The sequence below is a fragment of the Macrosteles quadrilineatus genome, unplaced genomic scaffold (genome assembly GCF_028750875.1).
Source record: "Macrosteles quadrilineatus isolate MER2022 unplaced genomic scaffold, UCM_ALF_1.0 Scaffold_1__1_contigs__length_201487025, whole genome shotgun sequence".
Classification (NCBI taxonomy): domain Eukaryota; kingdom Metazoa; phylum Arthropoda; class Insecta; order Hemiptera; family Cicadellidae; genus Macrosteles; species Macrosteles quadrilineatus.
Window position 1 is genome coordinate 2,128,220 of NW_026542594.1, and position 26,395 is coordinate 2,154,614.

A 26,395-nucleotide genomic window follows, 5' to 3' on the forward strand; every position below is an offset into this window, starting at 1 on the left:
AGTGATAAGTTACTTTTTCTATGAATAACACTTTTCAATGTCAAGAAATCGTCCTTTATTGTTGTATTATGCATAGGGCAAATTGCAAATTGTGCTTCAACCTAGTTGGTACAGAAAACAGTATTCAGCAACTTATCCTGAAATCGGCTTTTAATTTAAACATGTGGAAATTTGTAAAGTAAAAATAACATATAGGCCTACTTGGCTATGTAACAAGTTGGCTATAGTAGGCTTGTTCTTGCAAGGACTAAACAGATATATTCCTAATAATTGAACTTGGAACTCGGTATTCGTCTTAAACCATAGCATAGCCTAGGAATAGTCTTATACAAGAGCTGTTAGCAGGAGCAAACTATGCTATTTTTTCAACGTAAGTTTCATGTTATATGGAGATTTTTCGTTACAATTATCATTTAGTCTAGGCATATCTTAAATCACGTCAGGTAATTTCTTCTTTGTTAATTTAGTAAACCTTTGAAAAATCTTCGTAATCTAACCAAGGAAGGGCTTGTGATGATGAACTACAATCAACAGCTGAAGCAAAGGTTGATAGACCAGCTTTTTCATTATTTTAAGGTTTAGTGTTGGTTTCCATTAAAACCCAAGTTGAAACACTATCGATATAATAAAGAAACTAAATTGATTACTAATTTCCCTGTCAATCACTTGCAAGCATTCAATAACTTCTCTTGTCACCGCCCACCGGTAACGTTTAAAAGTCGTCTGCATCTAGCGATTTTATTTAGGTGAGCGAAATATCATACAGAGCAGAGCAGGTATGATGACGTCTTTGTTCATACGATCGATAGCTAAGCTAGTCTTTCGATGTGGTTAGTTGGTGCTCGATAGTTTTAGTTTGTTGTTATCGAATAAGTTATAGCAGCTTTGCATTGCATTTGCATCATACCGTACCGTACCTTTCCTGTAAATGAAAATAGCTTTTAGGAAATATAAATAAATAAATATGGAGGTCCAGGTGATAGATAATAAATCCAGTTGGTCTATCAACAAATCACGGAATACATTTAAACACTTATTTAAAATAATATTGTTTACAGTTTTTAAATTTCTGAGTGAACTGCTTGTTCACTATGTTGATCAGCTCTAGAGTTAATTTATTCAATCCAATAATTTGAACTACCCAGTTGTTTTCAAGTAAATCTTAAAAAGGTACTTACTCAACTAAGTACTTATAGGTAGGCCTAACTATATCGATAAGTTACTATTTCTGACAAAATTAAACTATATTTACAGCATTAATTAAGTATAGGCCTAAAGCCTTTGTATTAAGTCTATATTAATTAGGCCCAACTTATGTATAACGGTACAACTATCGTTGTTCATACTTGTGTAAACGTAAACTATCTTGCTTTGATGTAAATGTTAGCTGTTGAAATAGATAAAATAGCCTAAATAAAATAAAGCCTGCCTAACATGTAACTTATTTAATTATTGTATAAGTTACTGTAGTTAACTCAGGCCTACTGATAATCTCCATTGACTTGTTGGATCAAAATCTTTTATAATATTTTTAAGACCTAACAGTGAAATGTCAGTTTTTGTTATCGGTACCTTTCATCCATTAAGTTCTTTAAGTTCGCGCCTTTAGTTCTTAGGGATTCTTATTTCAAACAACAGTGGAGTTTGAGACAGAAATCTACAAGAAATAAGTTAGAAAGGCGCATACTGGATTAAAAATAGCTTTCAAAATCAACATTGAATTTCTTGTCACTGGCTTCATAAATAAAAACTTATTTTAACATTGAAACCAAGATTTGCCCGATGCAAACTATGACGGTGCTGATTCATAATTAAGTAATGGCTAAGTTAGGTTAATAAAATGTAAAGCCTAACTCCCAAACAAAAATTTGCCTAAGTTGACTTTACAACGGCTGTACTTTAGTTTACAACAACAACAAACGGTCTTTGAATTAAGTCAGCAGAACCAGAAGGCACTCCAATCCATTTTCGACTTCCACTACTCCAACAACTCCAGTCTCCAGTCCCTGTTGTCACAGCAAAGCCGTGACCAATAGTCAATCAAATATCGATACGAACTCCAGAACTAACCACATCGAAAGACTAGCTATCGATCGTATGAACGATGACGTCATACCTGCTCTGCTTTGTATGATATTTCGCTCACCTTTTATTTAATCTGACAGTAATCATAGAGTAGTAAATTAAGGAAATGAGAGCAAAAAATGTGGATAACACTAATTTAATGGCCTCCATGTAGACACAACGTTGTATAGGGAATGAAACGGCTGCAACCAGCTGTATGAAGCCAAGAAAGTAGGCCTAAATTTTTGAAAATCTCAGTTTGAAAGGTTTCACGTAAGGTTGAGGTTATGATAAAAATCACTATCTCAAACAATGTTAATGTAGCGAGAAAAGTAGCTAAAATTCCGCTACAACTACTTTAAAAATGTAGCTAGCTACAGCTAAAGCTACAAAATCTTAAAAGTAGCGTAGCTACAGCTAACGCTACAAAAAAAGTAGCGCGCTACTGTAGCGTCGCTACTTGTAGCGCGCTACTTCCCAACACTGGCCTGAACCATCAATTCAAGGGGCTTGCCTTTACTGGGCACATGCGGCAACTGAAACACCTTGTCTGGGCACATCCTTTATCTTTGGCAGGGAGGGTCTGCCCCCATCGGTTCCAGGAATAACTCACGTAGCCAGTGAACTAAAGACGTAACTAATGAACGTAAGACTAATAAAATAAATAAATGCATTTCTCCTATGTGCAGGTTTTATATCGCATATCACAAAGATAGGTTTTACAAAATCTACAATGCTTAGATCCGATGAACACAAATGTTAACGTGATACTCTGTACGAGATACACTGCTGTCAATATCACGATTGTTTAGTAGTTCAATTTGTTGATTTATGAAACGCACCTTTTCTTTCGTTTTCCTGTCTGTTAGTGGGGCACAACGTGGTTACCTTCCCCGTAGTAGCAAACCAAAGCACTCGTTAAATATAATGTTATTGAAATTGGAAATAAATAATGTCTTATTTATAGAAAAAATGTAACCAGACAAGTTGAAATTCGCTTCGTCTGCAGGTTTGCTGCTGCGGGTGTATTTTATTATTCTTGATGCTTTGTAGAAAGTTTTTCAAACATTGTACTTTTGGATATTTGATGTTTAGTTTTATAGATTGAAATTAAGAATGTGTCTTTGATAAATTTCTTCAGATGTCTAGGTCTGATAATCACAAAATTGAAAGTTCTCACCAGGTTTGGTTATTCACAGTGACTTATCGTGAAATGTTGATGTGGCAGTACAAATTTTAATAAAAACAAAAGAATATATAGACCAATGCTCTTCTATTGCTAATAGATATATTTTTATAACCTTTTACCTTAGATAATATACTTATGGATGAGACCCTCACTGAAATAGTATAACAAGAGTAAACTATTGTACGTCACTTGTCCAAAATGTGTTTACCGGACTCGTATGGTAATCCGGTAATCCCACACTCGACTTGGTCTCGCACGGGAACGACCACAGTCGTCCAGTAAACACTTATTTTCAGGACTAGTAACGTTGTGCTTGAGCTGCCATGTCTGATAGACAAGCGAAGTTTATTTTTACTAGCTGTTTGCCCGTTCTACGTGCGGGAATCTTATAGTAAGTTGAAACCTTATATTCAGAACAGGAGTTGGTTTGCAGATATGCTGGAAAAACTATTACTGTATAGGAATACATATAAACCTTCGGAAATACAATATCTGACAGTTTCAAAGCCTACAAAGTCTTCAAAGCTTCTTAGCTACATCTGTAAGTTAAACCTATGTTACGATCACAGAGAAATCAGAAAGATCTCCCAAGATCGCAGCAACAACCACGATCACCCACTGCAGTTGTGATTTTTAACTTTGCACTTTCCACAACTGTCCTTGAAGCGCCGTCAATGAGTGGAAACCTTTAAAAGCTACGGTATTGGTGACGATGTTTAAAAAAATTTAAGTTTCCTTGCACTAATACAACACTGATTCACGGTATTTCCCCCGGTCATCAAAACTCAAGAACAATCGTTGCACTTGCGATTAATTTAACCGGTTAAGTAAGGCACAACGTTTTTAATCTCATTTGGTTTGGATGTGCTAACAAAACTTCATCGAAAATGGTTGCGGTATTTGTATACAACTTTTAATGTAAACATATCAGTGACAGCTAGAAGTGAGAACTAATCCAAACAGCTGATCGTTATTTTATAAAATGTAATAGTAAACATTGGGAGAAAATTTGACAAAAATCGAACAAAATTGGGTTTTTGGTGGTTCGTTTTTTTGTTTTCAAAGAGGCGAGGCCATGTTTTTATAGCCAAAGACATTCTCACCAATCCAGTAAATACAGAAAAACGATTAGAACCTTGATCGGTACTCTAGTTTTCTAGGAGTAGGCCGCGTAAAATGACATTTTGGCGTCACAGACGGAATCATAGAATGGACAAACAGACAAACAGACAGACAGACAGAAATTGAGATAAGACTCGTTTCGGCTTTCTTAGGCTATGAAACGTAAAAATAACCAAAAACTGCATGATTCTAAGCAATTTACAGACAAAACTGTAATTTTATTTATATAGATTTCACACAAGAGGTTCATTGTTGTTGCCAGCTGTCTTTCAAATGTGTGCTGTGTATCAAATCACTTCACTTATATTTTGGCTTTTGAAAAATTATCCAATGTTGGGATTTTAGGATTAACTTAACCCTTGTTTTGATTAACATGTAACATTGCAATTTCACTAGTCACTCGGGATTTTCTAGGAATTCATTGCCGCGCGCCGTCTGCCTGGCGTGGACCATGTGCCCAGCCAAGGCGAGGATTAGTGAACCCTTTTTGGCTTGTGCCCAGTCAAGGTTCGTCCAATTGTCTTCACCTTCTGCAAAGTTGAGTGGTAGTGTCTTGAATTGGACGAACCTTGACTGGGCACAAGTGTAGCACAATTCAAGACACTACCTCTCAACTTTGCAGAAGGTGAAGACAATTAACTGTTGGCTCCATTGACAGTGTTGCCATTATTATTTAACTTTGATCCAATTCATGTCTTAACAATCATGAACTCTAAATGTTATAAGGAATTGTATAGGCTATATTTAATATTAGGAATTGTATATTGTTATATGAATTGAAATATTCTTCTTGAATATAGCTTGCACTATCAAAATCAACAAAATATGAAACCAAACTTATATTAAGTAAACTAACTAACTGAAGGATATGTGGACTCACATCCTGGTCCAGCCAGAGGTTGGGCACACTGAAGGACTGAATGACATCAGCTCCACACAGAAGTTTGACCACCACCTTGTCATCTCTGTTGCAATGTTCCAACACATGACTGAGCCACTGTTGCTCCTCACATCGCTGTCTCTTGTTGGGCGTTTCGTTACACGACAGTGCTGCGTTCAACTGGTTCTACACAAGGTAAAATGTAGTTACAAAGGTACTTTGACATTTGACCACCACCTTGTCATCTCTGTTGCAATGTTCCAACACATGACTGAGCCACTGTTGCTCCTCACATCGCTGTCTCTTGTTGGGTGTCTCGTTACACGACAGTGCTGCGTTCAACTGGTTCTACACAGGGTAAAATGTAGTTACAAAGGTACTTTGACATTTGACCACCACCTTGTCATCTCTGTTGCAATGTTCCAACACATGACTGAGCCACTGTTGCTCCTCACATCGCTGTCTCTTGTTGGGCGTTTCGTTACACGACAGTGCTGCGTTCAACTGGTTCTACACAGGGTAAAATGTAGTTACAAAGGTACTTTGACATTTGACCACCACCTTGTCATCTCTGTTGCAATGTTCCAACACATGACTGAGCCACTGTTGCTCCTCACATCGCTGTCTCTTGTTGGGCGTCTCGTTACACGACAGTGCTGCGTTCAACTGGTTCTACACAGGGTAAAAAGTAGTTACAAAGGTAATTTGACATTTGACCACCACCTTGTCATCTCTGTTACAATGTTCCAACACATGACTGAGCCACTGTTGCTCCTCACATCGCTGTCTCTTGTTGGGCGTCTCGTTACACGACAGTGCTGTGTTCAACTGGTTCTACACAGGGTAAAATTTAGGCTAGTTACAAATGTTCTTTGACATTTCAACACCATTTTTTGTCCTCTGTTGATATAACTAGGTTCCTACACAAGTGGACTAACCTCAGAAAACTATACTTATCCATTTAAGGTAAGTTTACCGTAAAACAGAAACTAAGATATAAAATGCAAATAATAGTTTATATTGGGTAACCTTAAAATGGTTGATCACAAATTATTTAAATTTCAACTATTAGAATATTAAGACTAGAGATGACAACTTGAGGTTTCCTACCTGATGATGTTGCAGCACTAATCTTGTCCTTGTCCAATGGTCTTGCCTACTTTCCCATTCACTTAGTTTTATCCAGTTTGAGGTGTTGAGAGCCAATCGGACCATTTCACATCTGTCAGAGGAATATGCCAAGTCTTTTTTACCGTATTTGTCGTGAACAGGGGACATGAGACCACCAATAACTTTGAACTGTCCAGTTTTTTCCAAATAGTCTCTGGCAATTTCTGAAATAATAAAGTGATTATCATCCAAACTAGCATTACTTGAGCTTTTGGCAGATCTATTTAATTAACATATTATTTTATGTTTGCTGCTACCTTATTTATTTCTATAAGTTTTACGTGTGTAGCCTAATAACTAATGCAGGCAATAAGTTAACATGTTCACTGCGTTGTATATTTTCCTGCATTATTCCAATGGTGCGTTACGAGATCTATAGGTCTCGTCCGCTATGATTACCCAGGTGCAAAGACCTAGCAAAGAAAGGAGAGAGAGCGCTGAAATAAACCTCTAAATGTTGTCATTTTATTTTTGTCTTAACTAATAATAGAAATGATGAGGTACAGATGTTATTGGATACAATGTTTAATGGTAAATAAGTGGTTACAAAAATTCTCGAGGGGTGGGGATTCGTGCAGACTGAATAAAAAGATTTCTTTGAATACAAATGCAATAAGTTAAGATGTAGATTGAATAATAATTTAGAAACAATAATATAGTAAGATGATTAATTTTTCTTTTCTTTTGTTAATATTTGAAATATGGAGGCAGTTTTAGTCCCAAAATGGATCCTGGAGATGTCTATAGTTTGAGTTAATAATAAATGGAATGTTCTCACCTATCTTCTATAATAATAATTTACTTCTGAATAATGTAGGCCTAAATTCTTCTTTCTTCAGTAAATTTGAATATTTTGACAATACTTTATTTTATAATTTCACAATTTATTTCACAACTACAGTAATAGTTTCTGTATGTTCTTCTTGGATACCTTAACTGCACAGTCACTGTTCATTGTTGTAAATCATTTATTAAATTATGGGGTTCTCATCAATAAAAACATGGTTGAATTTTATTGATAATCTTGAACCCAGATGCAGTGTATTTAAAATGGAGGAATTGTTTTGAATAATAATTTTGAATAAGCCAATGAATAAATTTTGATTATGAATTATAAATATGTTGAGACAATATAGTGCAGTAGAAATAGTGTTTGAGGTGGAACTAATTGCAACATAAATTATTCCAGTTAGAAATGGTAGGTAATACACTTATAAAAAACATACTAAAAATATACATTTGTACTGTTACGCAAAATACGGTTTTTTGGCCGCCATTTAAAAAAAGTGTAAAATTTTGTGTTAAAAAATCTGGTTTGGTATCAAATTATAGAACAGTACCTGGGGACCGAGCTTTGCTCGGGGAAAATCATTAGTTCACTCTGAAAGCACCTTAGTATTGGAGATACATAAATCCATTCCCAAACTCCACACGGCTCGCCTTTACCACCATTTCCTACGTCATGGACCTGTTTCCCTCCATTCCCATTGCATTTAAAGATTGCAGATACCTTAATCTAATCGTCATAAACAGTTCCCACACTCCGGACTACTCGCCTTGACTACTTCCTTCACCACTTCCTACGTCGCGGACCTGTTTCCCTCTCTTTCCATAGAATTTTAGGATTGCCCATACCCTTATCTAATCGTCATAAACAGTTCCCACACTCCAAACAGCTCGCCTTGACTACTTCCTTCACCACTTACTATGTCGCGGACCTGTTTTCCTTCCTTCCCATATCATTTTAAGATTGCAGATTCCTTAATCTAATCGTCATAAACAGTTCCCACACTCCGGACTACTCACCTTGACTACTTCCTTCACCACTTCTTACGTCGCGGACCTGGTTTCCTCCCTTCCCATAGCATTTTAGGATTGCAGATACCCTAATCTTATCGTCGTAAACAGTCCCCACAGGGACTGCTCGTCTTTACTACTTCCTTCATCACTTCCTACGTCACGGACCTGTTTCCCTCTATTCCCATAGCATTTTATGATTGCCTTTATTACTTCCTTCACCACTTCCTATGTCGCGGACCTGTTTCCTTCCCTTCCCATAGCATTTTAGAATTGCAAATACCTTAATCTAATCGTCATAAACAGTTCCCACACTCCGGATAGCTCGTCTTGACTACTTCCATCACCACTTCCTACGTCGCGGACCTGTTTTCCTCCCTTTCCATAGCATTTTAGGATTGCAAATACCTTAATCTAATCGCCATAAACAGTTCCCTCACTCCGGACAGCTCGTCTTGACTACTTTAATTAATTAATGAAAGGTGTGTTGGGGACCAGAGGACGGAGATCTTTTACCCAGACCGGAAGCTTGCATAGCCAGCTTTGATTTATGCTAACACAACTAATTTACTAAAAACTATCCTTCCAAAACTTGTGACCTAGGAAATGACTATTAATGAAATGATTGACTGGTGATTGAACTACTTAAATAGGAAATGCCTAACAATTTATTGAAAGGAACTATGGAAACTTCTGGGGAAAACGTGTTGCCCTAATCATGTTGAAAATGGTCCGAGCCTGAAGGGCTCGACCAGTAAATTTCCTAATTCCTACATTTCTAATAACGGACGACCCTTGTAGGTCTCCCCCCCTTATTGCTAACTAGCCTGACATATTAACCTAGTATATAATTTATAATTATTCTAGTAACTTAGCCATTTAATAGATTTTTCAGTGCGAGCAGCTCTTCTGTGGGAATTCTTGATAGTCGTTGGCGGTGAAGTGGGAAGAAGGTTGGGAAAGGTCGGTGGGGGAAGCCGTTCGCTTGCTCGAGGTGGGCTGACGAGTTCGCCATGCAGCCCTGCCACACGAAGCGCTGACACTATAAGAAATATAGCGTGCCGCTATGCGTCACATGATAAAACTTTGCAGATTTATTTATTTTATACCAAACAATTAATATTTTACTAAAAACACACTTAATTAGTTTCCTTGTAGCAGCAAACCTTGGTACTCGTTTCGTTAAACCTAATGTTATTTATAGACTAGCAACAGAGCCCATTGCGGTTAAATACAACGGTCTCTAATAAAATAATGGTTATGAAATCCATACACCACTTTACTCGCTAATATTTGGTACCTACGGATTAAGCTCGAATAACATTAGAATCACACACTAAGAAACACACTTTAAACACAAATGCAAATTGTTAACAACAATATTTAATCAAAGAAAAATCAACTTAATAACGATACCGTAGCCTACTGTAAAACAATAAGCTGTTAAAATATTAACTCATTTTTCGTATGATTAGATTATGCATACTGGTAAATCAATTATTGCCATCAATAAAAATAATTGGTTTTTCTTTTCCGAGTCGGGTTAGCTCTTTTACCAGACCGATTTTCATAATTTTGGCCTTAAGCCGGGTTTACACTATGTAGCTAAACCTGCTATATAGCAGATTTGTGTGATATATTAGCAATGTTATATAACATTTGCTAGAAGTAGAAAAAGTAACTTTACAAAAAGTGCTATATAACACTGCTATATGTAGCAGATCCTGCTATATATAGCTAAAGTTGTGCTATCCATCGGGAGTCGGTAAATATCAAAAGAAATACGTTCTACATCTAACATTGCCATATGTAGCAATGATATACATATGTTTTTCGTCTAGCACCTGCCATATGTAGCATTTAGTGCACACAGTTCACAGTTGTGTAGCCTCCTGGGTGCGAACGGTTTTGCTCAGCGATCTTTGTTTACAATGAAAGGACTGGAAACTGAAAGTGACAGCGCGTAGGATCGGGATACAATTAGGCTGCACTTTGCGTTACGTCCTACACTCATTTGAATGAAAATATCGGTTATTCGATTGTTTCATTCGATATATCGTTTGGTTAGTTAGGTTAGGTTAACCTTACCTAACTAACCATACAATATAACTTATCGAATATTCGATATATCGACCGATATTTTCATTCCAATGAGTGTAGGACGTAAAGTAAAGTGCAGCCTGCAATTATAAACTTAATTAAACTGTTCCGTTGGACAACTGGCGTTGTGGTCATACGTAAAACGTTTTTGAATTTACCGTCGCCTTATTTTGCGTTTTAATTATGGATTGTCAGCGTATTCGTCATCATTAAGGTCCCGTAATAAATTTGCTACACTTTACTTATATCTCGAAGCAAGAAGCGGTCAAACCTAAAACTTGCTAAAATCTTCGCTTCCGTCTCTCTCTCTCTGACTCCAAGATCACCGCGATAGCTGCCACGAACAATGTCTCTTCAGCGCACATTTCGATACGGAATGCGAATGAGGTTGTGCTACATATAACATATAGCACGAGCACCAGAATCACTAAAATTGTCTGTAAATTTTTCATACAGCAAAAGTTATATAGCAATGTTATATAGCAAAAGTTATACAGTATAGCAGGTTTTGTTACTTAGTGTAAATCTGGCTTTAAACTAAAGCTATGGACGCACTATAGATTTGCCATCAAGCATCAGCACTCATTTTGACATATATTTTGAGTTATGCACAAACTGCAGAACACTTATTTTATCCAGTTTAGTTTTCATTCAAAAAGTTAATAATTTATTTACAATCACAACAAAACATTTGTCTTAATCAGATGTAAATAAAAACATTTGCTATACAGTCTCGTGGCTTAACGTAGCGATTGGTTACGGTTTGCTGCTACAATAAAACTAATAAAGTGTGTTTTTGGTAAAATATTAATAGCTTAGTATTATTTTTTTTCAGGGAGAGGAGGGAAAATGCTTTTACGCACACAGGTAGCCAGCCAGCCTGTGGTGTGAGGCTCCTGAATTTATCAAACTACTCACTAAAACTCTACTCTGTTGGACACAGACCTGGAATTGTTTGTCACATTATTTCAAGTCAGGCCAACATGTGACCTAAGCCCTCAGGGCTCTCACCGTTTCTGGCATTTAAATTCTTTATGGCCTAAACCGCATCCCGGTCAAGGTCGAGCTTCTTGGCGCGGAGAATATCCTGGATGTAATGTGACACACAGGTCCAATTGTCCTTACCCTCCGTCATCATTGGTATGACCCTTTCTACCGGCAATTGTCCTATTAACTGTTGAGCCTCCAGGCGGGGCCTTTCCCAATGCTGGTAGTGGAAAAAGGTATGTTCCACGTCATCAGGAATGCCTGGGCAGTATATGCAATCGGGTGACACAGCTTTGCCATAAACAAGTACGACCGGAAAAGCCATGACCCGTCAGAAATTGCGTGAGTTAGGAGTCTATCTCTCCGCACCGCTGATTAACCCAAGGTTGGACTTGCTGTATCAGTTGCCTGGTCCAGCGTCCCCGTGTCTCCTGTTCCCAGCTCTCCTGCCACAGCTGGTAGGTGCACGCGTTCCTCTGTTCGTGCCTGGTCCTCCCCACTGCGCTGATAAATTGCGTTTCCTTCTGCCGCCAAAAGTTTGACGGGGATGACTCCAGCAACCACCAAAACAGCGGTTTCGGACACTGTTTGGTAGACAGATGCTACCTTTAGTGCTGCCTGACACTGCACTCTGACGAGCCGCATCCTATATCTCCTTATTGAGAGCATCTGCCCACACCTCCGCACTTTTTATATAGTACATTGCAGAGTTGACTGGCAGTCCTCCAAATGTTAATATTGCGTACTGGCTTAGTGATAAATCACGATCAGCTGTATTGAAGTTTCCAAACAAAAATCTGCAGTAAATGGCTTCTAATGCTATTCTTATGGAGAACATTTTACGTAATACCCTATCTAATTTTGTGTTAAAATTTTGGGAATTTCACTATTTTTCCTGCCATCTCCGGATCGAGACTAACTTAGGGTTGCCATGGTAATGTGTAAAAAAAAGAGGAGATTTTAGCTGGCGGTCCCCACTATAATATTGAATCAAATTGAACGGGCTAGCAAAATTGTATTCCTAGTACATAGCCAAAGTATTATCAGAAACTGTATGGGTCATAAATTTAAACTTAAACAAAATTATGTCAATGGCCCGAAAATAGACATGATTTATTATTATTTATGGAACAGTCAAAAAACATCCTAACCAGTTGTTACCTAGCCTAGATTGACATTTGGGCCAGTGACATAATTTATTTATATTTATTAGTCCATACCGTTCCTGTTCAATATTCGTGCTACATTGTCAATATTTAAACGGTAAGTTATAGGCCAATGCAAACATATAAAATGTTGCATCGCTTGTCACATCTAACAATACCGAATAACCGAATACAGGTAACAAAACGCTCTATGTCTGCTAGGCTTTAGAAGTGAAAACGGATACCTTCGGACTGGCAAGCAGACGCAAATTAAAGGACTGGGAACATTGAGCAATGAAACAGACGATGAAGATAAACTAAAGTACTTTCCTGTTAAAGGGAACATTCATTATTATCGAAGATTTTTTTTCGATACCGGTACCGGTAACTTCTATCAATATTTTTGTTTTACTTCACGATCTGTATTCCTTCTGTTTTAATATCTTCAAACGCATTTACAATACAAATTGATAACTAACCTTGTTTAGGCAAAAATTATAGCCCATTTTTGCCGATGACACTACTGCTTTGATCAAAAATAATAATACAGCTGAAATGTTTTCTTCTCTGCAAAGTGTGGTAAAGGACATGGAGCAATGGTTTTTAGAAAATGGGTTAAAACTTAATGTTGAAAAAAACAAATATTATTAAATTTTCTACTAGACACAAAAATATGGAAAACTGTTCCTTTAATTTAGTTGAAGCTCATAAATTCTTAGGGGTTTACGTAGATGACGCAGTTAAATGGGATTCACATTTGAATTATTTACGTAACAAAATTAGGTCAATATCATCTTTATTCATACATTTAAGGGACTGTGTTTCTATTGAGACACTTAAAGTAGTTTATCATGCTTATGTGGAGTCAGTGTTAAGATATGGCATAATTTTATGGGGACAAGCTACTGGTATTAAAACTTTATTCAGGTTACAAAAACGTATTATTCGTATTATTACCAACTCTCATCCACGCAGTTCTTGTAAGAAACATTTTCAAAATTTAAGAATTCATACATTAACGGGGTTGTATATTCTAGAATTATTAAATTACATACATTCAGTTAAAAATGAGCTACCAGAAACAATGCATTTTAATCACAGGTATGAAACCCGAAATGAAAATATATTTAGACTCCCCAGACACCGTTTGACCCTATATGAAAAATCTCCATTGTACGCTGGGCTGAGATTGTACAATGTGCTTCCGCCATGCTATAAGTCATTAAGCAGAACCAAATTTAAAGATACAATAGATAATTTTCTTATTGACAAGGCTTTTTACTTAATTGAAGATTTTTACAGAACTACAATTTAGAATTTTTTTTTTAAGTGTTTAATTTTAAGTTAAAAGTTTTAATGTTAAATATTTTATGTATGGATTTAATTTTGACAATGCACCTATTCTAAATGTTATGACATGTATGGAATGTTTTGTGCAAATAAAGTCTATGTCTATGTATGTCTATGTCTATGTCCATAGGCCTACATATATTGGATTAGGAAATGAAACTATTCTAAACTAACCTAACATAACTAACCAAACTTGCTGTGTTACCGTTTCAAAATTCCGTTTGATAACAGAAAATGCATATGGGGAATAGGCTATCAAACGGAATGTTGAGATGTTACAGCAAGTTTGGTTTGTTAGGTTAGTTTCCTACTGTAGGTAGTTTTATCTAATATATAAAATTCTCGTGTCACAGTGTTTGTCTGCAAACTCCTCCGGAACGACTTCACCGATCGTTATGAAATTTGGTGTGTAAATTCTGTAGGTATGCGAATCGGACGTAAACTATTTCCCGTTTCGAAATTCTTAAAAGGGCTCCGCCCCAGTGGCTCTGGAGTTTCCCATGTTAACCTTATGAGAAATGGAATTAATGAATCTTAACAGCTGTTTCAATTAAACAAGTTGGTTCTGTTCTATGATGTTCAATAGCATTAAAGTTACAAGGATTACCAACAGGGTGCAGCACTATTATTTCTTTTACATTTATGACAACAGCTAATTTGCAACCAAAAGGTGAGTGAGCGTAGCGAACGAGCTAACCTGAAGGCAAGTGAGCGCAGCGAACGAGCTCCAACCTAAAGGTGAGTGAGCGTAGCGAACGAGCTCCAACCCAAAGGTGAGTGAGCGTAGCGAACGAACTTCAACCAGGACGTGATTGAGCGATGCGAACGAGATCATCTTGAAAATTAAACGTAACGGTACTTTCTTTCCATCGGTCTGTCTTAGGGGAAACCTATAACTTAGGCGATACGAAGTTCGCCGGGTCAGCTAGTTTCATTATAATATTTTTTTATTGTTTGTTGATACTGAACAATATTTATTTACTGCATCCTTGTCGTAGTTGTCACCTTCAATTTGTTATAAACAATATATAGAATAGAAAAAAATATATGGTTATATAGAAAAGAAATCATTGATAATAATGAATGTTCCCTTTAACAGGAAAGTACCGACTTTGCTGTCCAAAGTGAAACCAAGGAATAAAAACTTACTTAAGTATCCTCAGAGAGAGTACGAGAATTGCATTTTTCTATTGCATAGGCTAACAATATTTGCAAACACAAACATTTATTTTATTCCAAAATTGGTGTTATATGTTGTGTAAGTTATTTTAACCCTCCGAGCGTCCATCGTCGAAAAATTGACGCGCTACACACTTTGTGTAGTGTCACGCGTCGATTTTTCGACGCACGAACATCGTTTACGGGGAAGGCTATGACTGACTGAATCGGATTGAACTGGATCGAGTTAGGTATCGTTCTTTCCGTTATATTCTAAGCTTTCTCCAGAGGTCTGTCTCAGCACTGTATGTTCTCCGAGCCGATCGTAATTGTAGCAGACAGCTGACGTGCGTATTCGTAAACAGCTTGGTTATCCTCGGACCGATGACTGATGTGTTTTATTATGTTTATCATTGTTTTAGTGTTAAAAATCAAAAGTAGTGATATACGTGGTGCATTATAAGAAGATTTAAGTGATTTTGAAGGGCTGGTTGATGATCCTGAAGAAGTAGGTAGTGATATTGATGTAAATTATCAGCCAGATTCCTAGCTATGGTTAGGCTATGCATTCTTAGCTAAACGCTAAGTATGTACTGAAATCCGTTTTTCACTCATAACTTATTTATTTGATAACTTACCTCACTATATGATTATATATTTGTAATCCTCATTAAATTTAGAACAAAGTGGCTATTTTCAAATATTTATAGGCCTATAATTTATACAATTTCATTGAGCGCGAACTTATTTTTTTTTCAATTTTTCCAAAATAATTTTTTTTTACCTAAAAAAATTTTTTGAAACAAATATTCCTTATGTTTTATGTATGATATTGAAGCCCATGATTTTCCAAACAAAATGGTATATAGAACATTAGAATTAACATTGTTTTAAGCTTCTCAGATCCGTTTTAATAAAACCTTGCAAATGCGCCAAAAATAGGTGGACATTAACTTAAGGCCTAAACTATGGACACTTGGAGGGTTAATAGAGTTTGAGGAGATTTCTCGCTTTTTGCAGAAATCCCCCTGAGCTAAATTTTGAACGTCAAATCTCCGGGAAAATCAGGGAATATGGCAACCCTATCTCTGATATTAGTCCCGCATTTGGCTGGCAAAGTATGGCACAGTTAACGCTAAGAGACAATAATCCCAGTGGTAGGTTGTTATCTATATACATTTTAGGCATTCATGTCCCATAAATCATGCTAGTTAGGCTATAACTCATCAAGCCAATTCAAGTTAATTGTCTGGGTAGCCGAGTGGTTATAGTGCTCGCCTTCAAATCTGAAGGTCGCTGGTTCGAATCCAAGCGAGATCGTTTCCAGACCCAGATGCCATTTGTCATTGGGCTATGAATTAATGATGCTATCTAACAAAAAGGTCAACGTTAGATAGTAACAAGACCAGGTTTTGGACCGTTCCCTTTCAAAACGTAAAAAATGCCACTGGTGTCTCAGACCTAAATACACACAAACAAAAAAATCACTTTAGTAATGGTCAAGTCCAGTCTTGATGATCCTTTCTTTATATTTTATTAAATCCATTAGTCTGCATTAATGAGATTTTACAGTACTTTTGTTTTTTTGATAACCAAATAAAACTCACCTAGCATTCTTAGGTGCATTACAGTTGGTGGGTTAAACGAGCCCACAACCAGCAAAACAACTTTGACTAGAGGCATTGTAAAGGTTGGCCTTTTAAAATATATTTCACAACATTGTATTTCCTTCAAAACCCTTTACTTCAATAAACACTTGACTTCAATTAATTCGGTTAAATTTTACATAGGCCTATATATAATGTTAGTGATTCAATTGAAATTTAAAGCTATTCAAAAATGCACATAAAAATCTAGACTAGAACACTAGAACTCTTCTTGGCTTGGGTCTTGTCTTGGCAGACGACGAGCGACGAGACACACAACAACACAACTCAAGTCAAGTCAAGTCAAGTCTCAACTCAACACAACGACAACGTAGGTCACAAGAAACGAGACCTTACCTTCAGACCGCCACCGCCCACCACCGCGCCGTGCAGAACGCATCATACCGTGCATCAGCGAACACATAACAAAATAGAAGCGCTACTCGGAGCGCAGGAGCGTGGCAGTCTTACTAGCCGGCGAAACGGACAAAGATGGCGGCGCTAGCCTAGTCCCAGCGTCTGCAACGCGCTGGTCGTCTGCTATGCTTCGAGTCAGTGTTGTTTACATAGGCTTTGTTTAGATGTAAAAATACTTTTGTATACAAATTACTTAGGTTTTTGTGGAAGTACATTGTCGTAGTAGTATATTGTTGGAAATATCTTAAAGTAAATCGATTGTTTTTACTGTATTATTGCCGACATAACATTTATATAATGAAAACCTTTACCCTTAAGTTTCTATAATGAATTATTCCTAACTGATTAGACAAGCACAAATTCGTGTAGGTTGATGTTAGCCTTCCGGATTACCATTAAACACAAACATAATTACTCTATTTTAATGATAAATTAAAATAACAATAACCAGCATGTACTCTGGACGGAAAAAAAGGAGTAAACTATAATATAAATTAAAACTGGTCTTAATTTAAGTAGTGTTACACGTTACGAAGTAAATTATTTATAAAAAAATAATTGAATAATTTATGAAGAAAATAATAATAATAATTCTTTTGAGTCTAGAATCAAATAAGAGATTTATAAATCTTATGTTATTGTCATCCTTTCTGTACTGTAGCTTGAAATACATTAGAGGTAAGTAACCTCCCTGCTCTACTGGCCTCACTTATACGCGGCTTCAGGCTGTGTATTGATCACTCAGGGGTTGATTTTTAAAATTTCGATTACACAGTAAAAATTTGTGATTTTTTCATTTGTATTAGAACAATAACACAATCTGTCTCATTGTTAATCGAGGAACAAACCATGCATTTATTACTGGCAAAGGTGAACGTACTACCTGCTGTAAATTGTAATCGTAGGCATATGGTACAACTATTCGACATATTGTTTGGTCCAAAACATAAAAAGTCAATACTTGGAAATGTAAAACATTGTACAGGGATGTCCCATTAATCCTTACGTTACTCCGAATGGATTTCATTTGCAATTTCTTAGATTTCCCTTTTACGACAGCCCATTCCAGTTTTTGGGGTGTCGGGTCACTCGGGTTAGTTCACCCGAGTTATTAACCTTCGATTTCAACTTAAATATTGTTTTGATTTTACGTGGCAATCGCAAAAGAGAAATTCTTTAACACACACAAAAGTAGGGTACCTACTAACTACTAACTACTAACTAACTAACTACTACTACTACTAACTAAAGTAGGGTAACTACTAATGATTAAGCTATTTTTCGGAAATTACTAAGTGGTTTTAATTTATTTCACTTAGTTAGTCGTCAGTTTAGGCTTATTGAAATATTGTTATATTTTTATCGCTGGTTACATTGTTAGGTCTATATCTACTAAGCTATTGTGCCATGAATGCATATAAGCTTTAAGAGGAAATAAGAACCCTGATGTACTAAGTTTAATAACTAGTAAGGATAGAGGAGGACTTATACAACCCTCCGAAAGCGTAGTAAAAATATGTGGGTTTTGCGAAAATTCGTTTCGCAGTAAGTTTAAGTTGCTTGATGAGAACATTAGTGTAAAGGAAAACAATGTAATTGAGGTCCTAACGAACAAAGTACTTGGACAATGTGTAGGAGTAAATTTGTTCCCAAATAGTACACATTTCTCATGATATGAAATAGACAACAATCATTTTTGTTTAGTAATTAAAATGATTGCTCAAAAATATTTCAATGTTAGAGTTCGCTACTACTTTAAAATAAGTAACGAAAGTCTTCACAAAAATAAAGTCAGGGAACATCTCAATAAAACTGCAGTTTTTCTGGGACAATAAATTGAGTGTAATTTTACAAATATTTGGGAAGTTCTTTTTAACTTAAATAATTATTATTAGTTTATCGTGGATGATATTGAAAGCAAATTAGTCCTTAAAAATCTGTGCTAAACGATTGAGAATTCTTCATAGACAATATGTTTGAAAATGTCTTTAATATATACAATATTACAGTACAACAGTATAAATAAAACATTAAAACACTGCACGCTACATTTATAGACGACGGCCCGGCGGGGCAGCGGGCGTGACGCGGAGCAGCGGCAATGGACCCCTTTTGTACCTGATATTTTTAGAAAACCAAGCACGATAAAATTTTTTGGTGAATCGGATAATTAAATTTGGTTATTTATCCACAACTTTCCCGCTGACGAAATTACTCTGACCAAAAAATAAAAAATTTCCTCGCAATACAACTTTTTCATGTCTGAATGTGAAAAATTAAACTACATAAGTAATACAAATATTTATAAATCAATTACTATCATACCTAATAATTTTATATCAACACCATCGTTATCCTCATTATCAGATCTACAAGTGTGCAAAATTTTAGAATTTTTTGTCAACTATTAATGTTGTTTATGATCGTGTATTTGTCGCGGGGTTTTTAATGCGAACTGTGCTCGCGGATCTTGGATTCAGGCTGTATGACGGACCAAGATGGCGGATTTGGCCACACTTTCAGTGCATTTGGTTGGACACGCCGTGTCCTCTCTATTATTATTATTATTATGTGCTCGCTGCCGTGCATAGCCGAACTGTTCGTGGGTGTGGGGTGGGAAATTGTTAGCTCTATCACTGTAGCTGTCAAAACGTGTCGTTTGTAGGTTAAATTTAAATTAATTTAACTGTCATAACCTAACCATACTTGCTGATAATGAATATTTCGAGGTTTACTAATAACAAAAATAGTTCTTTTCGTAAAATAAAATTATAAATGTCTCAAAATCAATTATATAATTTTTTTTACTATAAAATTAAACTATCATAAGCTAACCAAACCAACCAAACTTGCTGATAATGAAACAAATTCGAGTCAAAAAAGTTAATGCCTCCAGTGGGTTTTGAACCGGTTACCTCCTAATCATCAGCCCGGTGCGCGATCCACTACACCACCGAGACCTGCGGCTGTTTAACGTATCGTTGCGGTAATGGTGTTCGCTCGAGCAGTAGTGGGTGGTGGTGGGCGGTGGCGGTCTGTCGGCGAGGGTTAATCACAAGACCAGAACAGAAACAGAAAACAAACAGAATGAGAACATCCGCTAATAGCGAGCCTTTCATTGCAGGAAAATGCCATCCTACTGCGCGTGCGCTTGTAGCTGTCGTGTAGCAGCTGCAGCACGCTGCAGCCACCAGCAGCTAGGTGAAGGTGAGCGGTGAGCACTTTTTCGTCTTGCGATTTCGCGACTATTGTTAGTCGTTCATTATTATCTATCGAACCACGACATTATACTATCGTAGGATGTAATTGTAGTTGTCGTTTGTCACCAGCGACCACAGAATTAAAATACCCCCGCCGCAGCAAACCTGCCGACTAAGCGAATTTCCATTTGTCTGAATTGATTTTCAGTTAAACATATTTTAATAACATTAGGTTTAAAGAGTACCTAGGTTTGCTGCTACAAGGAAACTAATAAAGTGTGTTTTTGAGTAAAATATCGATAGCTTAGTACAAAATAAATAAATTTGCCAAGTTTTATCAAAATATATCCATAAACAAGCAAACTACAACATTTGACAATATTCTCCATAAGAATAACATGGGAATTTTAAATTTACAATTTTTTTAATTTTCTCCGTTACTAATAATTGAACAAAAATACTTTTATATACTAAATTATTTGTCTTTTTAAGCTCTTTAAAAAGCTCTAAAGAGAAATCGGGAAATTTTGTGTTTTGTGGGTCAAAAGTGATAAAAACCAATTTTTACCCCATAAAACCCCCCGTAAAGCCCCGTTCCCATGGTCCGATCGTGCTGGTTTGCGAACTCATTCAAGTTTATCCCGCTTTACACCTTTAAACCAAATTTCATCAAAATCGGACAAAAATTACTCAAGTTATCGCGTTCACGGAGGTATCTAACTAAATATACAGCCCGATGTGTAACTCACTCACTCACTCACTGATCAGGTATACTAATGTTTACCCACTTCTAGAATAGCTAGAGATCAGAAATTTTGTACAATTATAGGTATTGGTTCTAAACCACACAGAAAATTGCCAAAACTGACATTTTAAAATTTTAACCCCCCCAAAAAAAATCAAAATGGCGGATTTTTTTAAAGTACGAAAAAGGCGTTTTTTCAAAACGTCTATTGTGCTTAAACCGTTGATCTAATCAAAAAACGGAGCACACTAACTGTATTTAGAATTAAACTAGCTACAATTTTATAACATAAAGTTTCTTTCTATCTCCGCCCCTTCCCCCCTATATTTCGCTCTAAACACAAAGTTTTGGAATTTTTCATAATGTTTTTTTTGTTCAAACATCCGTTGCGGCTCAACCGTAGGTCTGATCAAGAAACGGATAGCACCGACTCAACTTAACTTTTGACGTTCTACAACTTTGTAACTTAACATTTTTTTCCATCTTCACTCCTTCACCCCCAAATTCATGCTTAAACTTGAAATTTTGCCATTTTTCCTTGTTTTTTGGGGGGGTTGGCTGCCCTGGAGTGGGTTAAAATCCGTTTTGGGTATGTTTGACACATTATTTGTTTTTTAATATGCCTAAAGTTCATCCTTAACCGATTTTGGAATTTCCCTTCACCCTACTTAACCCTGAAAATTGGGGGGATAATTTAAGTAAAAATAAAAAATCCCGATTTTGAAGATTCTCGTTAATTAAAAATTATATAATCGCAAGATTATATCTAAACAAACAATTGTTTTATATACAAAATTTTATGGTGTACATTTTGTTGTATGGCGCCTTTTACCTATCTATACTCCAACCCCCTCAAAAAACCCCATTTCGATAGTTGTGTCCTTGGAATTTAGGAATAAGCCTACTTACAAACACTCATATTAGCGCTAGAACATTGCAATTTTTTAGCGGTGTTGGTATTCGGTCCAAATTACCTTAAATATGATTAAAATCGTTATTTTCTCATTTTAAACCCTCCTTATGGTTTAAAATATCCCCCTTGTTAATCAAATAGTGAATTAGCATGCGGGGAATAAAATGGAATTTCGAGCATATTAAGGTCTTAGTAAAAATTAGTAAGTTATTCATTGTCGTAAGTTATTTGAAAAATAAAAAAGAGGCCAATCTCATCTTATACACCCCCAAACCTAAAACATCCCCCTTAAAAAAAAAACTCAAATCTCATGTAAAACTGTTACTCGTCGTTCTAGATATTTTTAATTTGTGTAGGTTTAATGTTGTGAAACGGTAGTTTTTTTGAATTGCAACCAAGTTGAAAGTCGTTCTTAATGTCACCCACTCCCTTAACCCCTCTTGCAGAAACTGTACAAGTGGCAATAATAATAACGTTTATAATAAAAGTATACTATTTTTTATTTTTTAATGTTTTTACTACAACAGCGTCATTCCCTTTACCGATGATTTTAACCCCCCACCCAGCCCCCGAAGGGGGCCTAATTTTATTTGTAATATTGTTGCCTCCCTCTTACTCCAAATATTATAGCTTGATTGCAATACTTATTGAACCCAATATAAGTTTTACAGTAAATTAGCAAATTTTCAATCTTAAGAGCAGCAACTTTACATCGGGACTGTAACATGTCAAGACGTGTTTTATATTCACCACAAACGACCCTTCTATTAAATACTTTCAACTGCCTGATTTTCTTCTGAAGACGATTCGTTTATAGACGTGCTAGAGACTTGAAATTTGGTAGTATTGTAGTATGGGATCTTAAATTAACGGTGAATTTTGCAAAAGTCCCATTTTCAAATTTTAACCACACCAAAAATAAAAAATGGCGGACCTCTGAAAACGAGAAAACACGTTTTTTCAAAGGGCTATAGCTCGAAAACGGTAAAAGCTAGAAAAGATTTGAAAGAGTTTTTATGAACAGGAATTAAATTTTCTACAAAGCCCTCCTTGACGTTTTCCGAAAATCACACTCCTTCAGCTTCAAAAAACGCCCTACTTTCAAAATTTGGTAAATCTTTTAAAAGTGTTTAACGGTTTTCGTTATTTTTTCGTACCTTTATAATTATTTTTTGCAAATATTATTATTACTTTGTATCCTCCTTAGTTTACTTTAAATTTTACTCATTACATTTTTTTTCGTAAATTTACTCCAAAACTTTGTAGGTTTTTTACCACTTTTACGAGCCCCACGTTATTCTTATGGAGAATAGCTATGAAATTTAAAGACTTTGGTGTGCTCATCTGATTCGTTTAGAAACGTGATAGAGACTTGAAGTTTGGTAGTATTGTACTATGGTATGTTAAATTAACGGTGAATTTTGCAAAAGTCCCATTTTCAAATTTTTACCCCTCCAAAAATCCTATTTGGCGAACCTCTGAAAACGACAAAACACGTTTTTATACACGGCTATAGCTCGAAAAGGGTAAGAGCTAGAAACGATTTGAGGAAAAAACTTAGGTTCGGAATTAAATTTCCTACAAGGCACTATTGTGCGTTTTTTGAAAATCGTACTCCTTCACCTTCAAAAAACGCCCTACTTTCAAAATTTGGTAATTTTTATATAAATTGTTAACTGTTTTCGCTATTTTTTTATACCTTAATAATTCTTTTTTGCAAATATTATTAATGCTTTGTATCCTCCTTAGTTTAGTGTTTTTTCGTAAATTTACATCTTGACCCCAATACTTACGTTTAATCTCAAAATTTGAAGGTTTTTTTACCACTTTTTCGAGCCCCATCTTATTCTTATGGAGAATAACATTGAAAGTGTCCGACTTGGAGTGCTCATCTAAACAGTTTAGAATCGTGCTAGAGACTTGAAATTTGGTAGTATTGTAGTATGGGATCTGTAATTAAAGGTGAATTATGTAAAACACCGATTTTCCAATTTCAACCCCCCCCCAACAATCCAAAATGGCGGACATCTAAAAACGACAAAGCACGTTTTTTTCAAACAGCTATAGCTCGAAAACTCTTCAAAAAGGCCCTACTTTCAATATTAGGCAAATTTATATAAATTTGTTTACGATTTTCACTACTTTTCCCACGTTTTTCATGACCCCCCCTGATAGTCTACTTCCCCAATGTTAATTATACAGGTACATCGGTCTTAATCACGTTTACACACTTTAACATTAGCTGGAGATATGAAATTTGGTAGGATTGTTGGTCTTAGTCCCTAAAAACCTAGAACATTCCCAAAAGTTACATTTTCCAATGATTTTCCCCTTCCCCGATTCAACAATTTCTCCCTCCCATTATGTAATTTTTATGGAAAGTTTCTAACTTTGGTATGGACATTAGAACCGTTTACTTCTAATTTGACTGAGACTTGAGAAATGCTATGAGTGCTATCTAGACCACTAATTTCCCGGCTTCTTGGTGATTGCTTCTCACCCGTTCCTAAACTTCAAAAAAGACATTTTAAAACTTACCATCACCTTTTTACTTCATACATCACTTAACTGATATCAATTTATTAAATATCGATCTATTCTAATATAGTTGTTAAATCGTGTTTAATTTAATATCGATTTCCACTATAACGATCCCCATTCGCCTTGTTTTGTTTGGCCAAAACTCAGTTGTAAAAATACTTTACTAACATACTCTCTTACCGCAACCATCAAAAAGATTTTTTATAAGGGGTTCTTTAAGGTGGAGTTCTTGAAATTAACTTGCCAACCTCCTCTAATGTATTTGTGAAATTGTTTTTATATAACGTTATATTGACTGTTTCACTGCCTGCTTTGTTACAACTCTAATCTACTGGATATCTGAAATTTGGCATGATTGTTGATCTTGAGCCCTTTTCGAAAAGTGACATTTTACAAATATAACTCCCCCCACGAAAATTATAATCCCCCCCAATGTTATTCCTACAGGTGCATCGGTCTAAATCAATTTTACCCACTTCTAGATTAGCTAAAGATCTGAAATTTGGCTAAATTGCAGGTCTTGCGCCATGGCCCATTTCTTTTTACCCCCAACCAAAAAAGGGGGCCTGGGGGCGTCGTATTTTCAACCCCCCCCCCCAAATATTAAATCCTCCCCCCTTATGTTATTCTTACAGGTGCATAAGTCTATATCACGTTTACCCATTTCTAGATTAACTAGATATCTGAAATTTGGCATGATTGTTCATCTTGCGCCCTTTTCAAAAAGTGACATTTTACAAATATAACTCCCCTCCACGAAAATTTGAATCCCCCCCCCCAATGTTATTCCTACAGGTGCATCGGCCTAAATCAATTGTACCCACTTCTAGATTAGCTAAAGATCTGAAATTTGGCACGATTGTAGCTCTTGCGCCGTGGCTCATTTACCCCCGACCAAAAAAGGGGGCCTGGGGGCGGAGCCCCCAGCGAGCCAAAGGCGAGTATATATATACAGGGTGATTGATATAAGTGTGCCAGCCGTTTTATTCAAAAACTATAAGAGATATCAAAAAAAGTTAAAAGGTAAGTGCCTTGGATTTTTTATTTAAAAAATTGTAGTCAAGTCAAAAAAATTATTTTAGCCGCCATTTTTTCAATATGGCCACCAACTTTGATTTTTCTTACGGAACACCCTGTATTTTATGATGTATTCTGGTAGAAAAAGTAATTTTAAGACGATTTTATTGTTGTGATTTTTTTTCATAAACCTAACCGTTTCAAAGATACTAATGGTTAAAGTTTGAAATTTCTGCATGAGAAAGAGTTTCGATAAAGGCCTCTATCGAAACTGGCAAGCATGCCAGCTGTTTTGTCCGAAAACCATTCAAAATTTCACAAATTAAACCATTATTATCTTTGAAACGGTTAGGTTTATGAAAAAGATTACAAGAATAAAATCGTCTTAAAAATACTTTTTCTACCAGAATACATCATAAAATACAGGGTGTTCCGTAAGAAAAATCAAAGTTGGCGGCCATATTGGAAAAATGGCGGCTAAAATAATTTTTTTGACTTGACCATAATTTTTTAAATAAAAAATCCAAGGCACTTACCATTTAACTTTTTTTTATATCTCTTATATCTCTTATAGTTTTCGAATAAAACGGCTGGCACACTTATATCAATCACCCTGTATATAAGTCTATATATATATATATATATATATATATATATACATATATAAAAATTTGAACGAATGGTGTTTTTGGCCTCTGGGGACATCAAAATGAAAAAGTAAATCGGTCCCGGGTCTAGGTTTTACCGTGCCACCTACGGTAATAGCTACTTCCCTATAGGGAAATTCGCTAATAGACTGGTTATGCTATAAGCACTGAGCTATAAGTTATAATCTAGTTATCTCAATGGCTATAAGCACGGCCACCTTTAACTACAGACCGCGGCCAGCGAGAATTGGCAACGTCGCACCGAGCATTAACTCCCGGCCGTTTCACCATTACGGCAGTACGGAAC

The 26,395-nt window shown here is 36.1% G+C and overlaps 1 protein-coding gene across 1 annotated transcript in view; it reads right to left on the bottom strand.

Annotated features, from left to right (window-relative positions):
• LOC128983621 (nicotinamide/nicotinic acid mononucleotide adenylyltransferase 1-like) overlaps positions 1 to 16,884 on the bottom strand; it is a 28,514-nt gene extending 11,630 nt beyond the window's left edge. The window contains exons 1-6 of the mRNA XM_054402980.1: positions 16,570 to 16,884; positions 6,366 to 6,589; positions 5,811 to 5,927; positions 5,655 to 5,765; positions 5,493 to 5,603; positions 5,256 to 5,441 (exon numbers count right to left, since the gene is read on the bottom strand). Coding sequence (XP_054258955.1) covers positions 5,256 to 5,441; positions 5,493 to 5,603; positions 5,655 to 5,765; positions 5,811 to 5,927; positions 6,366 to 6,589; positions 16,570 to 16,645 — 825 coding nt within the window. The 5' untranslated portion in view covers positions 16,646 to 16,884. The remainder of the gene's footprint in view (positions 1 to 5,255; positions 5,442 to 5,492; positions 5,604 to 5,654; positions 5,766 to 5,810; positions 5,928 to 6,365; positions 6,590 to 16,569) is intronic.
• Between the last annotated feature and the right edge of the window lie 9,511 nt (positions 16,885 to 26,395).